At 46.0% G+C, this 23,708-nt stretch overlaps 1 protein-coding gene across 2 annotated transcripts in view; it reads left to right on the forward strand.

The window, feature by feature from the left end:
* Positions 1–534: 534 nt before the first annotated feature.
* Positions 535–23,708, forward strand: part of rap1gap2a (RAP1 GTPase activating protein 2a) — a 110,363-nt gene continuing 87,189 nt past the window's right edge. The window contains exons 1-2 of one of the 2 annotated variants that reach the window (XM_024444668.2): positions 535–659; positions 18,558–18,593. In XM_024444668.2, coding sequence (XP_024300436.1) covers positions 619–659; positions 18,558–18,593 — 77 coding nt within the window. In that variant the 5' untranslated portion in view covers positions 535–618. Of the gene's footprint in view, positions 660–15,350; positions 15,559–18,557; positions 18,594–23,708 lie in introns of those variants that run through there. The other variant, XM_024444667.2, reaches the window with a different exon arrangement.

The raw sequence follows: 23,708 nt of genomic DNA on the forward strand, positions 1-23,708 counted from the left end.
TTTGTCTGTGTATGTGCATGTGGAAGGGTGTGGATATAAGAGTGTGTGTATTTTTTTGGTTTTGCTGATTTTGGTTTTGCCCCCCCTACCTCATTGTGCAGTCTCATTTGGCTGTGAGGCATGTGTGTGGAGTGTGCGTGCGTACGTGCCTGGGGGGGTGTGAGTGTCTGTGCACTGACCTGTGACTAAGGTGAAGGTACTGAAGACCTCAACCAGTGTCACAGTATTGGCTTTAACCCTTCCTTTCCTTTCCCCTCTCCTCTAGGTCATCACCCAACCAGGGAAGAGCTTAGGCGTATCCCTCACCATGGCAACAACATCGTCCCACGCATCCTGCATTCTGACACACACTCTCCTCTTGTGTGTCTCTCTCTCTCTCTCGCTCTCTTTCTCCCTCACTCTCTCGCTTTTCTCTCTCTCTCTCTCTCTCTCTCTCTCTCTCACACTCTCTCTCTCTCTCCTTCTCTCTCACACTCTCTCGCTCTCTCACACACTCTCTCTCTCACACACTCTCTCCCTCTCTCTCTCTCTCTCACTCACGCATCTCAGTCAATCTCCCCTGTCCTCTCATGCTCTGCCATTCCATCCGCTAATGTTGGACCAGCCACTCGCTAAGACATGTTCTCTACAGCATGCAAGGGATCCGTGGGCGAGTCAAGGTAAGCTTTCACATGAACCTTGAGGAGGACAGTACTATAGAAGTTGTGTCATATACACTATATTCCTGTTTGGTTCTCTCTGACTGCTGTGACAAGAAGACAGTGGGTGGTGGCATGAGTGCGTATGAGAGACCGTGTTAAACTGTTGCTGTGTGCTCGTCAGTGTGAGAGCACCGCCAGCTGCAGCCTGGCTGCTGTGAGAGAGAGATGGAAAGAGAGAGACAGAGTGAGAGAAAGAGAGAACGTGGGACCGCTTAGCTGCCAGTCATATCAAAGGCGCTGGCTGTGCAGAAGTGTTTACTTCTGAGTGCGTGTGTGTGCGTGTGCTCGTGTGCACGTGTGCGTGTGTGTGAAGGCATTTTGCGGATGCTAACATTATGCAGATGTGTGTGTGTGTGTGTGTGTTCATCTGTGTGTATGATTGTGCGTGTGATTCCATGCACATGCTTGTGTGTGTGTCTTAATGAGCACACTCCCTCAGAAGCTTCCATTGACACAGAGGGAATAAAGTGTTCTTAGCTTTTGAAAGCCAGCCCATATTTAAAAAAAAAAAAAGAATTTACACAGATTCATCTCTGGGAATGGAAATGAACAGCATTAGCCACGTTCCGGTACATCAAGTGCAGATTGAGCTTCCTCTGTCTAATATATACACCCAGTCATTCATCTAAAGAGAGAATGTGTGTGAGTGTGTCACGCGCATGTGTGTCACGCGCATGTGTGTCACTGTGTGTGTGTGTGTGTCACTGTGTGTGTGTGTGTCACAGTGCGTGCGCGTGTGTCACTGTGCGTGTGCGTGTGTCACTGTGCGTGCGCGTGTGTCACTGTGCGTGCGTGTATGTGTGTGTCACAGTGCGTGCGCGTGTGTCACTGTGTGTGTGTGTCACTGTGCGTGCACTTGTGTCACTGTGTGTGTGTGTGTGTGTGTGTGTGTGTGTGTGTCACTGTGCGTGTCTGTGTGTCACAGTGTGTGCGCGTGTGTCACTGTGCGTGTGTGTGTGTCACAGTGCATGCGCATGTGTCACTGTGCGTGCGTGTGTGTGTCACAGTGCATGCGTGTGTGTCACTGTGCGTGTGTGTGTGTCACAGTGTGTGCGCGTGTGTCACTGTGTGTGTGTGTGTGTGTGTGTCACAGTGCGTGCGCGTGTGTCACTGTGTGTGTGTGTGTCACTGTGCGTGCACTTGTGTCACTGTGCGTGCACTTGTGTCACTGTGTGTGTGTGTGTCACTGTGCGTGTCTGTGTGTGTGTGTGTGTGTGATACTGTAGATGCAAATCTCCCATTGTAATGTTCTGCAACGTCTTGGTTTCTTTCTCACCATCCTCTTGGTGACAGCTGGAAATAGACCTATAATGGGATCTTCTCAGGTGTACTGCTGCCTCTCAGATCTCTGCCAGCCAGCCTCCAGCTATGGGAGGTGATACGTAGATCAGTGGAGGCTGATGGAAGGAGCTATAGGAGGACAGGCTCATTGTAATGGCTGTAATGTGTTATCTATATGTTTTTGATGTGTTTGATATCGTTCCATTTATTCCATTCCTGCCATTACAATGAGCTTGTCCTCCGATCGCTCATCCCACCAGCCTCCACTGGCATAGATAAGGAATACGCTCCACAGATTCATTTAGATGTTTGTTAAAGTGTTGGCTGCTTCTAAGCAGGCATCATGTTTCTATAAATTACAGCAGATGAGACTTTGATACTTGATGTAAGCCTGTACAGCCTGATCCCAGGTCTGTTTGTGCTGCCTTGCCAACCCCTATGGTCTTTCAGTTGACAAGGTAGCACAAACAGATCAGGGACAAGGCTATATATAAAGACCCTCTCCCCCTTTCTAATTTGTACAGTGCATTTAGAAAGTATTCAGACCCCTTTACCTTTTCCACATTTTGTTATGTTACAGCCTTATTCAGAAATTGATAACATAAAAAAAATGTCTCATCAATCTACACACAATACTCCATTATGACAAAGCATTTTTTTTAAATCACATTTACATAAGTGTTCAGACCCTTTACTCAGTACTTTGTTGAAGCACATTTGGCAGAGATTACATCCTTGATTCTTCTTGGGTATGATGCTACAAGCTTGACACACCTGTATTTGGGGAGTTTCTCCCTTTCTTCTCTGCAGATCCTCTCAAGCTCTGTCAGGTTGGATGGGGAGCGTTGCTGCACAGCTATTTTCAGGTCTCTCCAGATATGTTTGATCTGGTTCAAGTCCGGGCTCTGGTTGGGCCACTCAAGGATATTCAGAGACTTGTCCCGAAGCCACTCCTGCATTATCTTGGCTGTATGCTTAGCGCTGTTGTCCTGTTGGAAGGTGAACCTTGGCCCCGGTCTGAGGTCCTTAGTGCTCTGGAGCAGGTTTTCATCAAGGATGTCTATGTACTTTACTCCGTTCATCTTTCCGTCAATCCTAGTCTTCCAGTCCCTGCCACTGAAAAACATCCCCACATCATGATGCTGCCACCACCATGCTTCACCGTAGGGATGGTGCCAGGTTTCCTCCAGATGTGACGCTTGGCATTCAGGCCAAAGAGTTCAATCTTGGGTTCATCAGACTTGAGAATCTTGTTTCTCATGTTCTGAGGGTCCTTTAGTTGCCTTTTGGCAAACTCCAAGCGGGCTGTCATGTGCCTTTTACTGAGGAGTGGCTTCCGTCTGGCCTCTCTACCATGAAGGCCTGATTGGTGGAGTGCTGAGAGATGGTTGTCATTCTGGAAGGTTCTCCCATCTCCACAGAGGAACTCTGGAGCTCTGTCAGAGTAACAAATAGGTTCTTGGTCACCTCCCTGACATGGCCCTTCTCCCCAGATTACATAGTTTGGCTGGGCGGCCAGCTCTAGGAAGAGTCTTGGTCCTTCCAAACTTCTATAATTTAATAATGATGGAGGCCACTGTGTTCTTGGGGACCTTCCATTTTGCATACATTTTTTGGTACCCTTCCCCAGATCTGTGCCTCGACACAATCCTGTCTCGGAGCTCTACGACAATTCCTTGGACCTTATGGCTTGGTTTTTGCTCTGACATGCACTGTCAACTGTGGGACCTTATATAGACAGGTGTGTGCCTTTCCAAATCATGTCCAATCAATTGAATTTACCACAGGTGGACTCCAAGTTGTAAAAACATCTCAAGCATGATCAATGGAAACAGGATGCACCTGAGCTCAATTTCGAGTCTCATAACGAAGTTTTGTTTTTATATACATATGCAAACATTTCTAAAAACCTGTTTTCGCTTTGTCGTTATGGGTTATTGTGTGTAGATTTTTTATGGAATCATTTTTAGAATAAGGCTGTAACATAATGAACTATGGAAAAAGTGCAGAGGTCTGAATACTTTCCCAATCCACTGTACCTGGATGTCTAAAGGTCAATTTGGAGTGCACTCATTCTCTTCTACGTGTGATCCTCTTCTTTTCATTCATTCCATCTGTCATCCTCATCTCTTTCTCCCTCTCATCATTCTCTCTCTCCCTCTCTCTCACGTCCTCTCTCTCTCTAACCGCTCTTCATCTGCTAGCTCCATTTTCCACCTCACCGCCCTGCTTGTCATTCCCTTCCCTAATTGATTGGCCTCCATTCAATCTCAGGATCTTTCATTTCCTTTTTCCCTCATTCAATTCTCTCTCTGACTGTCTCTCTGTCTCTCTTTCGCTGTATCTCTCTCCTTTCACCTCTCCCTGTCCTTTATCTTAGTTTCACCCTGAATGGCTCTTTCTTCTCTTCTCCCTCCTTCACACCCCCCCCCTTCTCTCTCTCTCTCTTGCTCTCTCACTTTCACTCCTGGGGGATAAGCTCAAAATTTGATAAGCTGTCAGATGAGTCAGAGGGCAGTTGTCTCTCCAAATCTCAAGTTCATCGTTCACATAATATGTGGCTATCCAGCACATAGTGTGCGTGTGCTGTGTGTGTGTGTGTGTGTGTTTGGGCACTGCGTTCCCACCCAACTTGCTATAATGACGAAAACAGCAAAACTGCTTATTGAATGGTTTAAAGGTACTTTTTTCTCTCCTCTCATCAGTGCGTTCTGTCTGGAAGAATGAATGCCAGATGAGCATGGCAGAAGGCTCAGTAGAAAGTGACATGGTGGTGGTGTGTGGTTGGTACAGTGGCAGTTTGTGTGGGCGTATGGTTGGGCCTTATGAAAGATCAGTGGAGAAAATCGCTGGGCTCTATGCGCATACGGGTAACGAGAGGATCAACACGGGTAACGAGAGGATCAACACGGGTAACGAGAGGATCAACACGGGTAACGAGAGGATCAACACGGGTAACGAGAGGATCAACACGGGTAACGAGAGGATCAACACGGATAACGAGAGGATCAACACGGGTAACGAGAGGATCAACACGGGTAACGAGAGGATCAACACGGGTAACGAGAGGATCAACACGGGTAACGAGAGGATCAACACGGGTAACGAGAGGATCAACACGGGTAACGAGAGGATCAACACGGGTAACGAGAGGATCAACACGGGTAACGAGAGGATCAACACGGGTAACGAGAGGATCAACACGGGTAACGAGAGGATCAACACATGAAAGGAGGGAAAAGGGGAGAGGAAAGAGTAAGGGTGAAATGGGAAGTAAGTTCTGCGTGAGGGAGAAAGGAGGAGAGTTGTCAGACAACATTCTTAGGAAAAATAGGTGCTACCTTGAACCAAAAAGGTTCCATGTAACACCATATACCCTCCACAAAGAACTCTTTGCGAACCCTTTTTTGTAAGGGTTCAATATTGGGTTGAAGGGCGATTTAAGATAAAGAGATGTAGATTAGCGTGAAATAAAGGGAAAAGAGCGATCAGAATGAAAGGATGAGGATGAGGCGGTGAAAAGGGGGATGAGGTGGCAGGAAAGAGGGGTGGGATGGGGGTCCAGTAGGGGGTCCAGTATTGAGGGTCCAATATGGGGGGGTCCAGTATTGGGGGAGGGAGTGTGTGTGTGTGTGAGAGAGAGAGTAGTGTGTGAAAGAGGAGTGTGTGTGTGTGTGAGAGAGAAACAAGAGAGAGAGCGAGAGAGAGAAAAGGCAAGGCCATCAATCCGCCAGACATCAACACAACACCCTATTCAGCACTGCAAGACCGCAGTCCATTTAGCTCCAAGCTTATTGGCATAACCATACATACTGCCTAAGGTATATATTCAGGTGCAACGTCATTGTGAACATGTAAAAGCTGGTTTAATTAACGTCCAACTGTGTATTTAACGGTTTGGCCCATGTGTGTCAATGAGGCTCGCTCATGTAACATATTGTATCCGCCTGATTTTAAAGTCTAATCTCCGGCACTCCTCCGTCTGTCCCCCTCTCTTCCTCCCTTCACCCACTTCCTTTCTACTTTAGGATGCACTTTGAGTGCATTGCAACAGTGCCGCCTGGCCCTTGCCAGATTCTCTTTTTCTTTCTCTCTCTCTCTATTGGTTTTCTCTCTGTTTCACTCTCTCCCTCAACCCCCCCACCCCCCCTGCTCTGTATTGCTTGTCCCCCTATGACTCTTAAATCTCTAGTGGCAGGAGGTGGGGTAAAACTCTGGTTGAGAGACTGATAGAAAGAGCCTTGATGAAGCTGCTTACCTAAACTAGACAAAAAGACACCATGACAAGAGACAGTCTGAGACATCGGTACTGAGCATCGTCACTGTCACTCACTCCTACAGAGCAGGCAGGCATCAGGCTGAGTGTCTGATGGCGTTGACATTGGAACAAAGGTTTATTGATGGCTGTCTCCGTTGGGTGTCGGGGAATTCTGACACTGGCTATTTGTCATTGTGAAGCTTATTTGTGATGTTGTTTCTGGTCAGGTCATGTGCTCAGGAAAAACTCCTGGCCCAAATAATGAGACACAGGAATGGAGTGGAAAAGCACTTTCATATTGCCTTGAACAATGTAATCCCGTCTTGCGCGTGCTGCCACGTGCAAAGAATTACAATTCTATTTGACCACGTGTCACATGTCTTTATATCCTTTAGTAATGTGTGAGGACACACACCACTGGGGAGATATTAGAAACTGTGTTAATCCATTACTGCATCTCATTGACTCAGGACTTCAACGTACTTCTGGCAGTTTGTACCCTCTGTGGGATGATTACGTGAACGTGGTGTAACGTGCTTTATACGGTGTGTGTTCCCGTAAAGTACCCGCCGGGTAAAGAACGCGGGTGCAGAAGGTGAGTTTGAATACTGACCAGATACAAACGAAACAAACATGAGCCGCGTACTGAACTCTACAAACCAATAGCAACCAAGGACTCGTGACAACAGACGGCTAAATAAAGGGGAAGTAATCAGGGACGTGATGAAGTCCAGGTGTGCCTAATGAAGGGTTGCCAGGACTGCTGGTTTGTATAGAGGGGGAGGGGGCTTAGACGGGACAGTTCCAAATGGCACCCTGTTCTCTTCATAGTCCACTAATTCTGACCAGCACAATAAAGGAATCGGATGGCAGTTAGGACAAGAGGAATTGAATGACAGTGGCTGAGTCCCTTTCTTTCAAGTCAAAGAAGTTATTTCTACCGAGGAAAAAGAAAGCACCAAATACTTCTTCATTCCCATTGGGACAGAAGGCCACGTTGAGCACAAAATCGACCGTTAGAAAGCGTACATTTGGGACGAAAGCATTGGGTCGGTTTCGTGAACGGGCTGATGGTGTTGCCGGTTACACCTCAGGGTGTTTCTGATCATATATCTGAAGCATGTGTCAAGGAACTGAAAAGGCCATTCTTCTGTAAATATGCTGAAGTGTGTGGGGCTGCTATACTGTAAAAGTAGCTTGTGATATGGAGCTCCTTCCTGCCAGTATTGTACAGTACAACAGTACATTATGCCTGTGTTGAAGTGTACACCTTAGAATGTGTCATCAGGTCAGAGCTTGCCTGGTCTCCTTCATGTGAAGGTTTACTGGGGTGACTAAAGCCGTGCTATACTGTACAACCGATAACTTCGATGCCTTAAGCATCGTCCCCTCAGCTGCGGAGATGGCATTCATAGTAAACACTGCATAATATGTCGGCTCAAGCGGAAATGACATTACGGCTGGAAAGTGGGCCTCGGGTTGTACAACTGACACACAACACATTTGACACAATAGTTGTAACACGACACATTTGATGAGTTTATCTGCCTCGTTTGTTTTTTTGACACAGCTCATGTCCGTCCACTAGACAATAACAATCTACTTGAGCGTTGTGTGGTGATTCATGTCATAATGTGAAAAGGCGCCGGGCATCCAGTCTGGCTCATCTAAAACACAGAAAGACAGACAGACGGAGGTACAGTTTCACCGGGAGCGCTGCAGATTGGAGTTCAAGTGATGCTCATCTCATTTAATTGATCTTCCTCTGACACCGCTTGGTATAGAGGTCCTGGATGGCAGGGAGCTCGGCCCCAGTGATGTACTGGGCTGTACGCACAACCCTCTGACACCGCCTGGTATAGAGGTCCTGGATGGCAGTGATGTACTGGGCTGTACGCACAACCCTCTGACACCGCCTGGTATAGAGGTCCTGGAAGGCAGTGATGTACTGGGCTGTACGCACAACACTCTGCAGCGCCTTGTGGTCAGATGCCGAGGAGTTGCCATACCAGGCGGTGATGCAGCCAGTCAAGATGCTCTCAAGGGTGCAGCTGTATACCTTTTTCAGGTGCAGAGGGACCATGACAAATCTTTTCAGCCTCCTAAGGGGGAAGAGGCATTGTTGTACCTTCTTCACGACTGTGTTGGTTTGTGTGGACCATGGTAGATCCTTAGTGATGTGGGCACAGAGGAACATGAAGCTCTCGACCCGTTCCTCTTCAGCCCCGTCGATGTGGACAGGGACTCTGTTTCCTGTAGTCCATGATCAGCTTCCCTTGTCTTGCTGACGTTGAGAGGAACGTTGTTCCTTAATGCGATTTTGTAGTCATTACTCAAACCGAGTCACTGTGACCATGTAGGGGGGTCCAGATTTAAATGTTTGAGTAAGTCAAAAAAGGATGGAGATACATTTAACTTTAAGCTCATTGATAATTAAATACAAAAGTTATCAGCGGTTTGAACTCTAAACAGACGTTAAGAAATGTTTTATATGAATTTGATTGCACTTAGAATACTCTTTTGTAAACTCTTACAGAAGAGACATTACATATCTCATTACATATCTCATTACACATCTCATTACACATCTCATATCTCATTACACATCTCATTACACATCTCATAAGGCCTTGTTTTGAGGCCTAGTTTTACAGGCCACATCAGGGCTGCAAGTAGGGTTGCAAAATTCAAGTAACTTTCTCACAATTCCAAGATTTTCACAAAATCCTGGTTGAAGGATTTCCTGCTTATTCCCTCCCGTTTCCAGGAATCAAATGACCGGTATTTCTTGAAAACCTGGTAACTTTAAAAAAATTCCCCGGTATTTTGCAAAACCATATCCAACAGTTGGAATTTGTATTCAACCGCAACCTGCATTCGTAATGATTGCCAGGGTTAGGAACATTGTGAGGAGACCTAAACCATTTAACCATTTACCTAAACCATTTAACCATTTACCTAAACCATTTAATCTGGAACAGCCGTTTCAGAAGCGGGTGCAAAACAATCAAACAAACTGATGGGGATTAGTTTAATGTTATTTACCTTTGTGCAATATAAAATGACTCAATCAATCAATGTACAGTATATCCCCCTCATGTATAGGATACCCGGGATGTAACCCGCACCAAGTATAGTATGAATGTCAAACAACTACCAAATGTTGTAACGAAACAAAATGTTGAAAAAGTCCAGGGGTTTCAATACTTTCCGAATGCTCTGTATATGCAGAAACACAGATATTAAAAACCATTTAAAAAAAATCTACATGAAGTAGAGCATGCTGGGAAATATGATAGTTTGTTCTTCTTAAATGAATGTAAACAATGACTTGACTAACCTCTGCTGAAACAAAATATAATTTCTATGTGATATTACCAAGAAAATGTGAGTACCTAGTTGTCCTGACAGATTTTGATTTAGAAATACTTAATAGGTTAATGCTCCATAAACAATAAAACATGTTTTATGTTTAAACAGTTTAAACTTTACAATCAAGTTGTTTGAACTTGCTGTGACAAAGTTGTACCCATTTAAAAAGTGAATTTGCATTAAAAAAAAACTCATTTAGTTTTGAGTCAAGTACCACATACATACAGTGCCTTGCGAAAGTATTCGGCCCCCTTGAACTTTGCGACCTTTTGCCACATTTCAGGCTTCAAACATAAAGATATAAAGCTGTATTTTTTTGTGAAGAATCAACAACAAGTGGGACACAATCATGAAGTGGAATGACATTTATTGGATATTTCAAACTTTTTTAACAAATCAAAAACTGAAAAATTGGGCGTGCAAAATTATTCAGCCCCTTTACTTTCAGTGCAGCAAACTCTCTCCAGAAGTTCAGTGAGGATCTCTGAATGATCCAATGTTGACCTAAATGACTAATGATGATAAATACAATCCACCTGTGTGTAATCAAGTATCCGTATAAATGCATCTGCACTGTGATAGTCTCAGAGGTCCGTTAAAAGCGCAGAGAGCATCATGAAGAACAAGGAACACACCAGGCAGGTCCGAGATACTGCTGTGAAGAAGTTTAAAGCCGGATTTGGATACAAAAAGATTTCCCAAGCTTTAAACATCCCAAGGAGCACTGTGCAAGCGATAATATTGAAATGGAAGGAGTATCAGACCACTGCAAATCTACCAAGACCTGGCCGTCCCTCTAAACTTTCAGCTCATACAAGGAGAAGACTGATCAGAGATGCAGCCAAGAGGCCCATGATATCTCTGGATGAACTGCAGAGATCTACAGCTGAGGTGGGAGACTTTGTCCATAGAACAACAATCAGTCGTATATTGCACAAATCTGGCCTTTATGGAAGAGTGGCAAGAAGAAAGCCATTTCTTAAAGATATCCATAAATAGTGTCGTTTAAAGTTTGCCACAAGCCACCTGGGAGACACACCAAACATGTGGAAGAAGGTGCTCTGGTCAGATGAAACCAAAATTGAACTTTTTGGCAACAATGCAAAACGTTATGTTTGGCGTAAAAGCAACACAGCTCATCACCCTGAACACAACATCCCCACTGTCAAACATGGGGGTGGCAGCATCATGGTTTGGGCCTGCTTTTCTTCAGCAGGGACAGGGAAGATGGTTAAAATTGATGGGAAGATGGATGGAGCCAAATACAGGACCATTCTGGAAGAAAACCTGATGGAGTCTGCAAAACGGCGAAACTTCCGGCGCGGACGGCGAAACTTCCGGCGCCGACAGAGATGGCCGCCTCGCTTCGCGTTCCTAGGAAACTATGCAGTTTTTTGTTTTTTTTACGTGTTATTTCTTACACTAGTACCCCAGGTCATCTTAGGTTTCTTTACATACAGCCGACAAGAACTACTGAATATAAGATCAGCGTCAACTCACCATCAGTACGACCAAGAATATGTTTTTCGCGATGCGGATCCTGAGTTCTGCCTTACAACCAGTGTAACCGAGTGGATCACATGCAGCGACCAAAAAAAAAACGACTCAGAAAAAGAGGGAAACGAAGCGGTCTTCTGGTCAGACTCCGGAGACGGGCACATCGTGCACCACTCCCCAGCATTCTTCTTGCCAATGTCCAGTCTCTTGACAACAAGGTTGATGAAATCCGAGCAAGGGTAGCATTCCAGAGGGACATCAGAGACTGTAACGTTCTCTGCTTCACGGAAACATGGCTCACTGGAGAGACGCAATCCGAAGCGGTGCAGCCAGCGGGTTTCTCCACGCATCGCGCCGACAGAAACAAACATCTCTCTGGTAAGAAGACGGGCGGGGGCGTATGCCTTATGGCCAACGTGACATGGTGTGATGAAGGAAACATACAGGAACTCAAATCCTTCTGTTCACCTGATTTAGAATTCCTCACAATCAAATGTAGACCGCATTATCTACCAAGAGAATTCTCTTCGATTATAATCACAGCCGTATATATCCCCCAGCAGACACATCGATGGCTCTGAACGAACTTTATTTAACTCTCTGCAAACTGGAAACGATTTATCCGGAGGCTGCATTCATTGTAGCTGGGGATTTTAACAAGGCTAATCTGAAAACAAGACTCCCTAAATTTTATCAGCATATTGATTGCGCAACCAGGGTGGACAGACCCTGGATCATTGTTACTCTAACTTTGGAGGACGCTGACACGGCCGCATATGCATTCCGCCCCCTTTCGGAAAAGCTGACCACGACTCCTGTTGATCTGCCTCAGCAAAAGGCTGACACGCTGGGAAGACTCCAAGACTGCTTTAAAATTGATGGGAAGATGGATGGAGTTCATTCAACGTGCGTTGAAGCCTTGATTAAAACAAATGAAGGCACGAACCACAGTAACATGACACATACAAACAGTGCAACTATTCCCTGAAGGCTATCAAACAACAGCGCCAGTACAGAGACAAAGTAGAATCTCCATCCACACGGCTCAGAACAAGAGGTATGTGGAGGGTACAAGTTTTAATCACGGACATTCTCACGGACCAGGAAGAAAAACCTGATCAGGAGGCAAGAAATGCGGTCTCTGTCTTCACTGCACCACAAAGTGAGTAAGACATTAAAAGTTAACCCTCGGGCTGCAGGCCCTGACGGCATCCCCAGCCGCGCCCTCAGAAAGTAACACCGACTACCGCCCGTCTCACATCCGGAAGTGCTGTTCAAGGACCATATCATCCACCCTACCTGACACCCCCACTCCTTACCGCCCAAATAGGTCCCAGGCCCGATGCAATCTCAACACTGCACACTCTAAATCTGGACAGAGGACCTATGTGAGAATGCTGTTCATCGACTACAGCTCAGCATTTAGTACCCTCCAAGGTCATCAGCTCGAGACCCTGGGTTCGGCCCCGCCCTGTGCAACTGGGTACTGGACTTCCTGACGGGCCGCCCCCAGGTGGTTTGATCCTCAATGGGGACACTGAGCCCCTCCTGTACTCCCTGTTCACCCACGACTGCGTTAATCAGCCTCCAATCAATGGGAAATTATGACACAACTATTACTGATTACCACTTAAACAATGCCTACAGGGAGGAGGTAGGGCCCCCTCGGAGTCAGGAAAATACCTAACTAAGGAGATGTGTATCATATGCATACGCAAAAGACCTGAGAGTTTTTTTTTTTTTTTTTTTTTTTTTTTTGAGGACGGAGATTTGTCTTCCAACAAGACAATGATCCAAAACATAAAGCAAAATCTACAATGGAATGGTTCAAAAATAAACATATCCAGGTGTTAGAATGGCCAAGTCAAAGTCCAGACCTGAATCCAATCGAGAATCTGTGGAAAGAACTGAAAACTGCTGTTCACAAGTGCTCTCCATCCAACCTCACTGAGCTCGAGCTGTTTTGCAAGGAGGAATGGGAAAAAAATTCAGTCTCTCGATGTGCAAAACTGATAGAGACATACCCCAAGTGACTTACAGCTGTAATCGCAGCAAAAGGTGGCGCTACAAAGTATTAACTTAAGGGGGCTGAATAATTTTGCACGCCCAATTTTTCAGTTTTTGATTTGTTAAAAAAGTTTGAAATATCCAATAAATGTCGTTCCACTTCATGATTGTGTCCCACTTGTTGTTGATTCTTCACAAAAAAATACAGTTTTATATCTTTGTTTGAAGCCTGAAATGTGGCAAAAGGTCGCAAAGTTCAAGGGGGCCGAATACTTTCGCAAGGCACTGTATTTAAAGTAATAAAGATTTTTCATTGACTTTGACTTAAACAAAAAATGACTTTGGGTTACAATGATACCAGATACTAGACAGTGTGGATAAGGCTGTGGTGTTTCTTATGTTGAATATTGGAAAAAAACTATGTTTCAATACAAAGAAAACAAGTAAGAATCATAGTTGTTTATTTTAGTCCTATGAATGTGGCAGAGCTGGAGCAGGAAGGACCCTCCTTTGTTCACAGTCAAATTGGAGCTGTGTTCCAAATGGCAACCTATTCCCTATATACAGTAGTGCAATATATAGTGAGTAGGGTGCCATTTTTTTTACACATCCTGGCTGTCTCACGGGTCCTGGTTCATTCAGAGAGGCAACTTTGCAGCTCCTACAGTATGTACTGTATGTAGATGGTTATATACATATATACATACAGTGCATTCGGAAAGTATTCAGACCCCTTGATTTTTCCAATTTTTGTTACGTTACAGCCTTATTCTAAAATGTATTAAATTGTTTTTTCCCCTCATCAATCAACACACAATACCCCATAATTAAAAAGCAAAAACAGGATTTTATAAATGTTTGCTGATTTATATTTAACATTTACATAAGTAATCAGAACCTTTACTCTGTACTCAGCACCTTTGGCAGTAATTACAGCCCCGAGTCTTCTTGGGTATGATGCTACAAGCTTGGCACATCTGTGTTTGGGGAGTTTTTCCCATTCTTCTCTGCAGATCCTCTCAAGCTCTGTCAGGTTGGATGGGGAGTGTCGCTCACAGCTATTTTCAGGTCTCTCCAGAGATGTTCGATCTGGTTGAAGTCCGGGCTCTGGTTGGGCCACTCAAGGACATTCAGGGACTTGTCCCGAAGCCACTCCTGCGTTGTCTTGGCTGTATGCTTAGCGCCGTTGTCCTGTTGGAAGGTGAACCTTCACTCCAGTCTGAAGTCCTGAGTGCTCTGGATCAGGTTTTCATCAAGGATCTTTGTACTTTGCTCCGTTCATCTTTCCCTCGATCCTGACTAGTCTCCCAGCCCCTGTCGCTGAAGAACATCCGCACAGCATGATGCTGCCACCACCACCATAGGGATGGTGCCAGGTTTCCTCCAGATGTGAAGCTTGGTGTTCAGGCCAAAAGAGTTCAATCTTGGCTTCATCAGACCAGGCCGGAAATCAGACCAGATCAGGCTTCCATTCAAAATGCAAAATCGACAGTGTCTGATATGTCTGAAGCAATGAATAATGAGTACATTTGAATGTACGGTACATATTCACGGTGTGTGTCGTCGTATGTGACTGTATTGGCAAGGGCCACGTTGATAGAAATAAATCATGTCGTTTCCTGATGAAGACCGCCCTGGTAAGTCCAGAACAGAGGAAGTGACACCGGCTGTGGCAACACTTCCTTCCTTCTTGTGGGGCAGGTTGGGTGACTCCGAGAGGAGGGAATGTGGGTGTGAGGGACATTTCAGTTCAGTTCTTTCTCACAGGTTTGTAGACAACAGGTGTAGACTAATAGTGAACCTGGCACGTCTTTTTCAAACAGTGCAGAGTTAAAGATCAAATAAAAAGACTAATAGTTACACGACAAGTGAATACACAGGGAGTGTGAAGTCAGTGTGGATGTGTGTGCGTACGTAGGCATATGTGGTGTGTGTGTGTGTGCTGGAATCTGTGTGAGGGTGGCTGTGTGTGGAGAGAGAGAGAGAGAGAGAGGGAGAGAGAGAGGGAGGGAGAGAGAGAGAGAGAGAGAGAGAGAGAGAGAGAGAGAGAGAGAGAGAGAGAGAGAGAGAGAGAGAGAGAGGAGAGAGAGAGAGAGAGAGAGAGAGAGAGAGAGAGAGAGAGAGAGAGAGAGAGAGAGAGAGAGAGAGAGAGAGAGAGAGAGAGAGAGAGAGAAAAAATGTCTGGCCCCTCCCAGCCCCGTACTCTCTCCTCCCCTCTGTGTGGAGCTGAGTTGTGTGCTGAGAAGCTGAAGTGCCAAACTGTGTGCAGCGGCAGGACAGGTGAGGGAGGAGGGAAACAGAGCAGGACTGTCTACACTTCTTCAAAGGCTGAGAGAGTGAAAGAGAGAGGAGCGAGATAAAAAACTGTGAGAGTGACAATCCCACTGCCCCTGTCAGAATGCTGAGAAGGAAGAGGAGTGTATCCTTTGGGGGATACGGCTGGTACGTTACCTTAACTCTCGTACGGCTGGTGGCTCGAGGTGTGTGTGTGTGAACGTGGGTGTGTGAACTCAGCAGGCTGCCGTTGTTCAGACTAGAGCTGTATGTGTTTTGAAAGGAAGGATGGGTGGAGGGCTTTGTCTGTTCCACTTTGTGTGTGTGTGTGTGTGTGTGTGTGTGCAACACTTCTGCAGCAGTTTGCTTGGCTGCTGTTCTGTCTCTGTACTGTCTCTACCAGGGGGAATGATCACAGACGGTTGTCAATGAGTTGCTTTGTGTTGTTGTCCTCTCATCTGTAGGACTCTGTTTGTGTTTCTCTAGTGGTGTTTTTTTTATCTCAAGTGCAGAAAATGTGATCACTTTTTGTCTAATGACACAAAGCAAGACTCCCTGCCACTTTTTTGGTAAACAACTGAGGAATGGGACCATCCATGAGATCCAAATGATCAAATGTTTTTAAGCTAAACAGCTTTGGTTTATAATTATATAATGATATTGTTTATGTAAAACAAACTCATATTTTGGGGTAGACAGTTGAACTTAGCTCATGAGGCATTTATAAGTAATATTCATTTAAAAGTAAATACCAGATTGCCACTTTTAAGTGAATCTCTTACATTCATGAGCTGACACAAGTAGTGTATGTATGATCTCAGTTTGCAAGGCCTATATGACATTTTCATGTGTGAGAGTTAGTTTTTCCTGAAAAGTGAAAAGGCAATCGCCTCAGAAGAGAGAAACGCTGACAACGTGTGGTGAATGGAGCTTGGCTTCACGCCTTCACACACTTCACTTCAGGTACAAACGCACGCACACGCATGCATTTTGTGTGTTACTGTTGCTGTGTCCAGTTCACCCAACAGTACACATTTTTATTGTACCTCTGGATAAGCACACCTGATTCAACTCATCATCAAGCCCTCAATGAGTTGAAATAGGTGTTTATCCAGGGCTACAAAGGAAATGTGTACTGTTGGGTGAACCGGAGGACCAGGGTTGGGAAACGCCACTGTAGAGAGACCATGAGACAGCTGGTGAACTACCCTCTCTCAGCTGACCTCAATGTATTACTGCATTGATGCTGTCAACCCACTGAAACAGGCTGGCTGCTGCCAAGCAAGCACAGTGTTGACTACAGTAAACCCAGAGGTTAAAAGGTGCTGAAATGAATTATTGCATCCACTCTCAAGTAGTGGCTGTTCGGATTCTTGCTAAGCTACATCTTTCTACTGTTGCTCTAGAGCTGGGAACACAGTTATCTGTGGCCTGCCAGGTCTATGCCAGCTTGCTGTTGTGGTGGCATTTCTGAAGATCAGGCTGGGCATTAGAGAGAGACTGAGGGAGGGAGGGAGGTGTCAGGCCCATCAGATGGTGAAGGAGAGAGAGAAAGTAATGAGGGAGGAGAAAAAGAGGTAGCATAAGGAGAGTTAGTGGAGGAGAGGCATATATCATGGCATTAATCATCCATGCCATCTGTGGTGCTGAGACACACTGTTGTTTTTGATGGAGGAGTACCTCCAGACTGCATCTCTGTGCATCTCTGTGTATTTATAGTAAGGCACACACACACACACACACACACACACACACACACACACACACACACACACACACACACACACACACACACACACACTCCATATGGAGAGATGTAGTCACAGGGTGTGTGCAGGCTTCTTATCAGACAATGTTCTTGAGTTGGTGTATGTATCAGCCTTGTGGTCAGGGCAGGGCCACTTCCCCTCTCTATACGAGCCTCCAGAGATACAGCCCAATAAAGCCTACATCATTGTCCCTGAGTCTCATAGTACACAGCCAGTGTAAGGCTGGCAGGGTGGAGACAGCAGAGGAGGGTGGGGAGGCTGACTGGGCTATAGAATGACCACACTGTGATGCCTCTTACAGGGGGCTTTATGGTTGTTGTTGACCAGTGATGATGATGATCACAGAGAGGCCATTCATAGAAGCATCCAGAAAGATTGTGATGATGATATTCAAAGCACTGGACAACATTCAACTGATATTTGTTTATGTCTGAGATGACAAGGAAGCTGGAATAGACATCAAATGGCATCTGATTACCTACAGAGTACACTACTTTTGAACAAGGCCCATCGGGCCCTGGTAAAAAAAGTAGTGCACCTATGTAGGGACAAGGGTACCATTTGGGAGGCATAGATACTACTTGGCTAAGTGACATAGGGCTTGTAGTTAGGGAGCATAGGTGTACTGTACTAGGAGTCTTGACATTTTCAGGTCAGTTGTCATGAAGGTCATTCATGGTTGTGAGAGGTGTCCACTCATGTCTGTGATGGCATTATGCAGGCTTCACCACACACAGACAGACTGTTATTGGAATCCGCTGTTATTGGAATCCGCTCAGAGTTCATTCTTGTTGACTGGCCTGTAAAATGTGTTCGTGTTTGAACTCCATGCATCTAAAAATGAATTTTTTTACAACACCAATTATTTAATCTATTACATTGGAAGGTACCAACCATGTTGCGCCTGTTAGCGCCACATAATTAAGTGATAACATAGACAACATCATATTTTGTTCCATGACCAGTAACCTCCCTCTCTCTCCCCCTCTCCCCTAACCCCCCTCTTTCTTTCTTTCTTTCTTTCTCTCGCTCTCTCTCTCTTTCTCGCTCTCTCTCTCTTTCTCGCTCTCTCTCTCTCTCTTCTCTCTCGCTCTCTCTCTTCTCGCTCTCTCTCTCTCTCACTCTTTCTCTCCTCTCTCTTTCTCTCTTCTCTCTTTCTCGCTCTCTCTCTCTCGCTCTCTCGCTCTTTCTCTCTCTCGCTCTTTCTCTCTCTCGCTCTTTCTCGCTCTCTCTCGCTCTCTCTTCTCGCTCTCTCTCTCGCTCTCTCTCTCTCGCTCTTTCTCTTTCTCCCTCTTTCTCTCTTTCTCTCTCTTTCACCCTCTCGCTCTTTCTCTCTCTCATTCTCTCTCTTTCTCTCTCTCTCTCGCTCTCTCTCGTTCTCTCTCTTTCTCTCTCTAGGATTGACAAGTCTACCATCGCAGCGCTGAAAGGCCGGTAAGTGTTCCATTGACACTGAGCTTAGAGGAGCCGACGGTCCCGTGGCCCTCTGTGGTTTAATCTCCACTGATCTATACACTATTTATTTATCCACAGTCATGTACTCTCTCTATATTCTACCTTCCCTTTTTGCAACTGTTTTCCCCCTTCGCTGGCTGCCTTGTGGGAGTTCATAAACTGTGATGCAGGGGCTGTCGCAGAACATCTGCATTCACAGAGATCGTTAAAAGGAGGGGGAGAGCGAGAAAAGCAGAGAGGGGGAGAAGAAGGTCCCGTATGGCTTAGTTGGTAGAGCATGGCGCTTGCGATACCAGGGTTGTGGGTTTAATTCCCACGGGGGACCAGTATGAAAAGAGTATGAACATTTATGAACTCACTGGAGAAGAGCGTCTGTTAAATGACATAAATGTAAGGAGAGAGAGAGAGAGCTTGGGCACATGCTTGCCTAAAAATGCGTGGGTTGGTGGAGAAATGTTGGCACACTCCATGCGTGATTAGTGACAGCCATGCTTTTCCAGCATTAGAGTTCAGGATTGTGTGAAGCTCCTCTCTTAGTCCTTCCAACCTCCTCCATGGTTGGCTCCACATATTGGAATACGGGCTTGACCCAACAGAGCTGAGGGAAAGCGATGTGTCTACCTGAGTGGAGGAGGACTGGTTTGGGGAGTCTTGCTAATAGGGCATGGGTGGCCCATTCAATCCGGGCCGCAGGAGGTTTGAGTAAAGTAAAACAAATTGTATATATATAAACCATATAAACGTCCTCTCACTGTCAAATGCACCAGATTTGCCAGTTCTTGCTGTGAGATGTTACCCCACTCTTCCACCAAGGCACCTGCAAGTTCCCAGACATTTCTGGGGGGAATGGCCCTAGCCCTCACCCGCCGATCCAACAGGTCCCAGACGTGCTCAATGGGATTGAGATCCGGGCTCTTCGCTGGCTATGGCAGAACACTGACATTCCTGTCTTGCAGGAAATCGCGCACAGAACGAGCAGTATGGCTGGTGGCATTGTCATGCTGGAGGGTCATGTCAGGATGAGCCTGCAGGAAGGGTACCACATGAGGGAGGAGGATGTCTTCCCTGTAACACACAGCATTGAGATTACCTGTAATGACAACAAGCTCAGTCCGATGATGCTGTGACACACCACCCCAGACCATGACAGACCCTCCACCTCCAAATTGAGCCCATTCCAGAGTACAGGCCTCAGTGTAACGCTCATTCCTTCGACGATAAACGTGTATCCGACTATCACCCGTGGTGAGACAAAACCGCGACTCGTCAGTGAAGAGCACTTTTTGTCAATCCTGTCTGGTCCAACGACGGTGGGTTTGTGCCCATAGGCGACATTGTTGCCGGTGATTTCTGGTGAGGACCTGTCTTACAACAGGCCTATAAGCCCTCATTCCAGCCTCTCTCAGCCTGGTACGGACAGTCTGAGCACTGATGGAGGGATTGTGCGTTCCTGGTGTAACTCAGGCAGTTGTTGTTACCATCCTGTACCTGTCCCGCAGGTGTGATGTTCGGATGTACCGATCCTGTGCAGGTGTTGTTACACGCGTTCTGCCACTGCGAGGATGATCAGCTGTCTGTCCTGTCTCCCTGTAGCTCTGTCTTAGGAGTCTCACAGTATAGACATTGACATTTATTACCATTTATTCAAGCAGATGAGCAGGGACCCTGGGTATCTTTCTTTTGGTGTTTTTCAGAGTCAGTAGAAAGGCCTCTTTAGTGTTCTAACTTTTCATAACTGTGACCTTAATTGCCTACCATCTGTAAGCTGTTAGTGTCTTAACGACCGTTCCACAGGTGCATGTTCATGAATTGTTTATGGTTCATTGAACAAGCATGGGACAGTGTTTAAACCCTTTACAATTAAGATCTGTGAAGTTATTTGGATTTTTATGAATTATCTTTGAGAGACGGGGTCCTGAAAAAGGGACATTTCTTTTCTTGCTGAGGTTATATACAGTGTATCTTGTATTTTATGAAATTGTATATTCAAGGCTCCCTTGTAAAAGACACGCTGGTCCCAATGGTGACTTATTAAAGAAAGGTCAATAATATACTGTTTATTCCTTTTTTTGTGTGGGAATGGTTATTGTGGGTTAAAAAAATCACTCAAGGCCGCTTCAACATCTGAGACTAGATAGAAAGGACCTATACAGTATGTTTATATAAATTATAATGGACCTATATATTTATATAAATTATAATGGACCTATATATTTATAGAAATTATAATGGACCTATATATTTATAGAAATTATAATGGAACTATATATTTATAGAAATTATAATGGACCTATATATTTTCAAATAACTGCCCTCTTTCTGGCCCGCAATTCATTTTGACAGACAAATCGGTGCCAATATAGCTGTGAATTTTGAAATCCCGATGTGGCCCTCGAGCCAAAAAGTTTCCCCCACCCCTGTAATAGAGGTTGCTGTAGTGATGAGAGGAGCATTTTGCGGTAGAGATGTGCTAGAGATGTGTTAGTCTGGGTTAGTCTCCCGTTGACAAGAAAATGGATCCTGATTCTGCCTCACAACCCCATAGCTATTCATAGCCACCCAGGGGATGACCGAGTTCACTGCCACGCACAAATAAACACTCTCATCAATTATTTGTTTCTCTCGTCTTCTCTTTCTCTTCCTCTCATTTGTACATCTACCCTTTCCACTGTCTCTGTCACCTTGATGTTGAGTAGCAACAGGAGGTGGAGTTTAAAAGGAGTGTACCCTGCTCTGTGATCCATTAGAGACCTCCAAATCGAGGGCTGCCTTCCAAATGGTACCATATTTCCCTGCATAGTGCACTACTTTGGACCAGAGGGCTGTGGTAGTGCACTATAAGTAGAGCACTGTGTAGGGAATAGGGCGCCATTTGGGACGTGCCCAAGGTGTATTTTAACAAGCCGCCCCACACAGGATATGCTAAATAAGGTTGGCCTGTTGCCTATCTGTTTAGTCTGTGGCGGTCCAAGTGTATTATGCTGTTTGGAGTGGGCCTGAATATGAATGAGGTAGTCGTGACTGTGACTGTGGACCGTGCTCCTGCTGAAACGGCACTGACTAGTGCTGGTCAACTGGCTGGCTGGGTTTTTGGGCTGCTGGGTTGCGTGTCTGTGTGTGTCTGCCTGTCGAGGGCCCCTCCAAGCGAGGTCACGTATACCAGGCATGTTGGTGAGAGAACAGGGGGCAGTGGTGGAGGGAGTGGGAGGGAGTGGGAGGGAGAAGGGGAGGGAGAGGAGGGGTGAGAGGGGGAACTTCAAAGCAGCTGGCTGCAGGTGTCTGTTGTTCACAGGCTGCTGTAGTGCTGTAGCTCTCCCCCTCTCTCCCACTCTCTCCCTCTCTCCCACTCTCTCCCTCTCTCCCACTCTCTCCCCCTCTCTCCCCCTCCCTCCCCCTCTCTCCCACTCTCTCCCCCTCTCTCCCCTCTCTCTCCCCCTCTCTCCCACTCTCTCCCCCTCTCTCCCACTCTCTCTCCCTCTCTCCCACTCCCTCCCCCTCCCTCCCCCTCTCTCCCACTCCCTCCCCCTCTCTCCCCCTCTCTCCCCTCTCTCCCCCTCTATCCCCTCTCTCCCCCTCTCTCCCACTCTCTCCCCCTCCATCCCCCTCTCTCCCACTCTCTCCCCTCTCTCCCCCTCTCTCCCCCTCTCTCACAGCTCTCATTAAAGCCCTGTATGTGTGTTTTTGTGCAGAATTATTTTTTGTGCGCCGCCCATTTCTCTGAAATCCTTAAACAAATTCTGGACAGTCAAAGCCGATTTAGTAGTGTGTGTGTGTGTGTGTGTGTGTGTGTGTGCGCACGTTGGCTTACTTGCATGTCAGAGCAGGTCAGTGTGGATTTGCTGATGGACCAAGCGGGCTATGCTCCTGGGGATATGAGAGGCTGGCAACAACTCCCTCCCCCCTCTCTCTCACCCTCGCTCCCCTGCCACTACAAAGTGAGCGCTCTGCATTCAATTTGCACCAAAAGCACACCACCTCATTAATAACACCATAATCAGGACTGAGTGTGTGTGTGTGTGTTTATGGGGGGATAGGGAGGACAGAGGGTTGAAAGGAGGAGTGAAGGTCGGGTAACTCGCACCGAGCAAAGATGCCTCGCAAAATGTGGTGAGTTCTCTCTCTCTCTCCTTTCTCTGTCTGTAAATGTGGTGAGTCCTCTCTCTCTCCTTTCTCTGTCTGTAAATGTGGTGAGTTCTCTCTCTCCTTTCTCTGTCTGTAAATGTGGTGAGTTCTCTCTCTCTCCTTTCTCTGTCTGTAAATGTGGTGAGTCCTCTCTCTCTCCTTTCTCTGTCTGTAAATGTGGTGAGTTCTCTCTCTCCTTTCTCTGTCTGTAAATGTGGTGAGTTCTCTCTCTCCTTTCTCTGTCTGTAAATGTGGTGAGTTCTCTCTCTCTCCTTTCTCTGTCTGTAAATGTGGTGAGTCTTCTCTCTCTCCTTTCTCTGTCTGTAAATGTGGTGAGTTCTCTCTCTCTCCTTTCTCTGTCTGTAAATGTGGTGAGTTCTCTCTCTCTCCTTTCTCTGTCTGTAAATGTGGTGAGTCCTCTCTCTCTCCTTTCTCTGTCTGTAAATGTGCTGAGTCTCTCTCTCTCCTTTCTCTGTCTGTAAATGTGGTGAGTTCTCTCTCTCCTTTCTCTGTCTGTAAATGTGGTGAGTTCTCTCTCTCCTTTCTCTGTCTGTAAATGTGGTGAGTCCTCTCTCTCTCCTTTCTCTGTCTGTAAATGTGGTGAGTTCTCTCTCTCTCCTTTCTCTGTCTGTAAATGTGGTGAGTCCTCTCTCTCCTTTCTCTGTCTGTAAATGTGGTGAGTCCTCTCTCTCTCCTTTCTCTGTCTGTAAATGTGGTGAGTTCTCTCTCTCTCCTTTCTCTGTCTGTAAATGTGGTGAGTTCTCTCTCTCTCCTTTCTCTGTCTGTAAATGTGGTGAGTTCTCTCTCTCTCTCCTTTCTCTGTCTGTAAATGTGGTGAGTTCTCTCTCTCTCTCCTTTCTCTGTCTGTAAATGTGGTGAGTTCTCTCTCTCCTTTCTCTGTCTGTAAATGTGGTGAGTTCTCTCTCTCTCTCCTTTCTCTGTCTGTAAATGTGGTGAGTTCTCTCTCTCCTT

The sequence above is a fragment of the Oncorhynchus tshawytscha genome, linkage group LG14 (assembly GCF_018296145.1).
Source record: "Oncorhynchus tshawytscha isolate Ot180627B linkage group LG14, Otsh_v2.0, whole genome shotgun sequence".
NCBI classification, from domain to species: domain Eukaryota; kingdom Metazoa; phylum Chordata; class Actinopteri; order Salmoniformes; family Salmonidae; genus Oncorhynchus; species Oncorhynchus tshawytscha.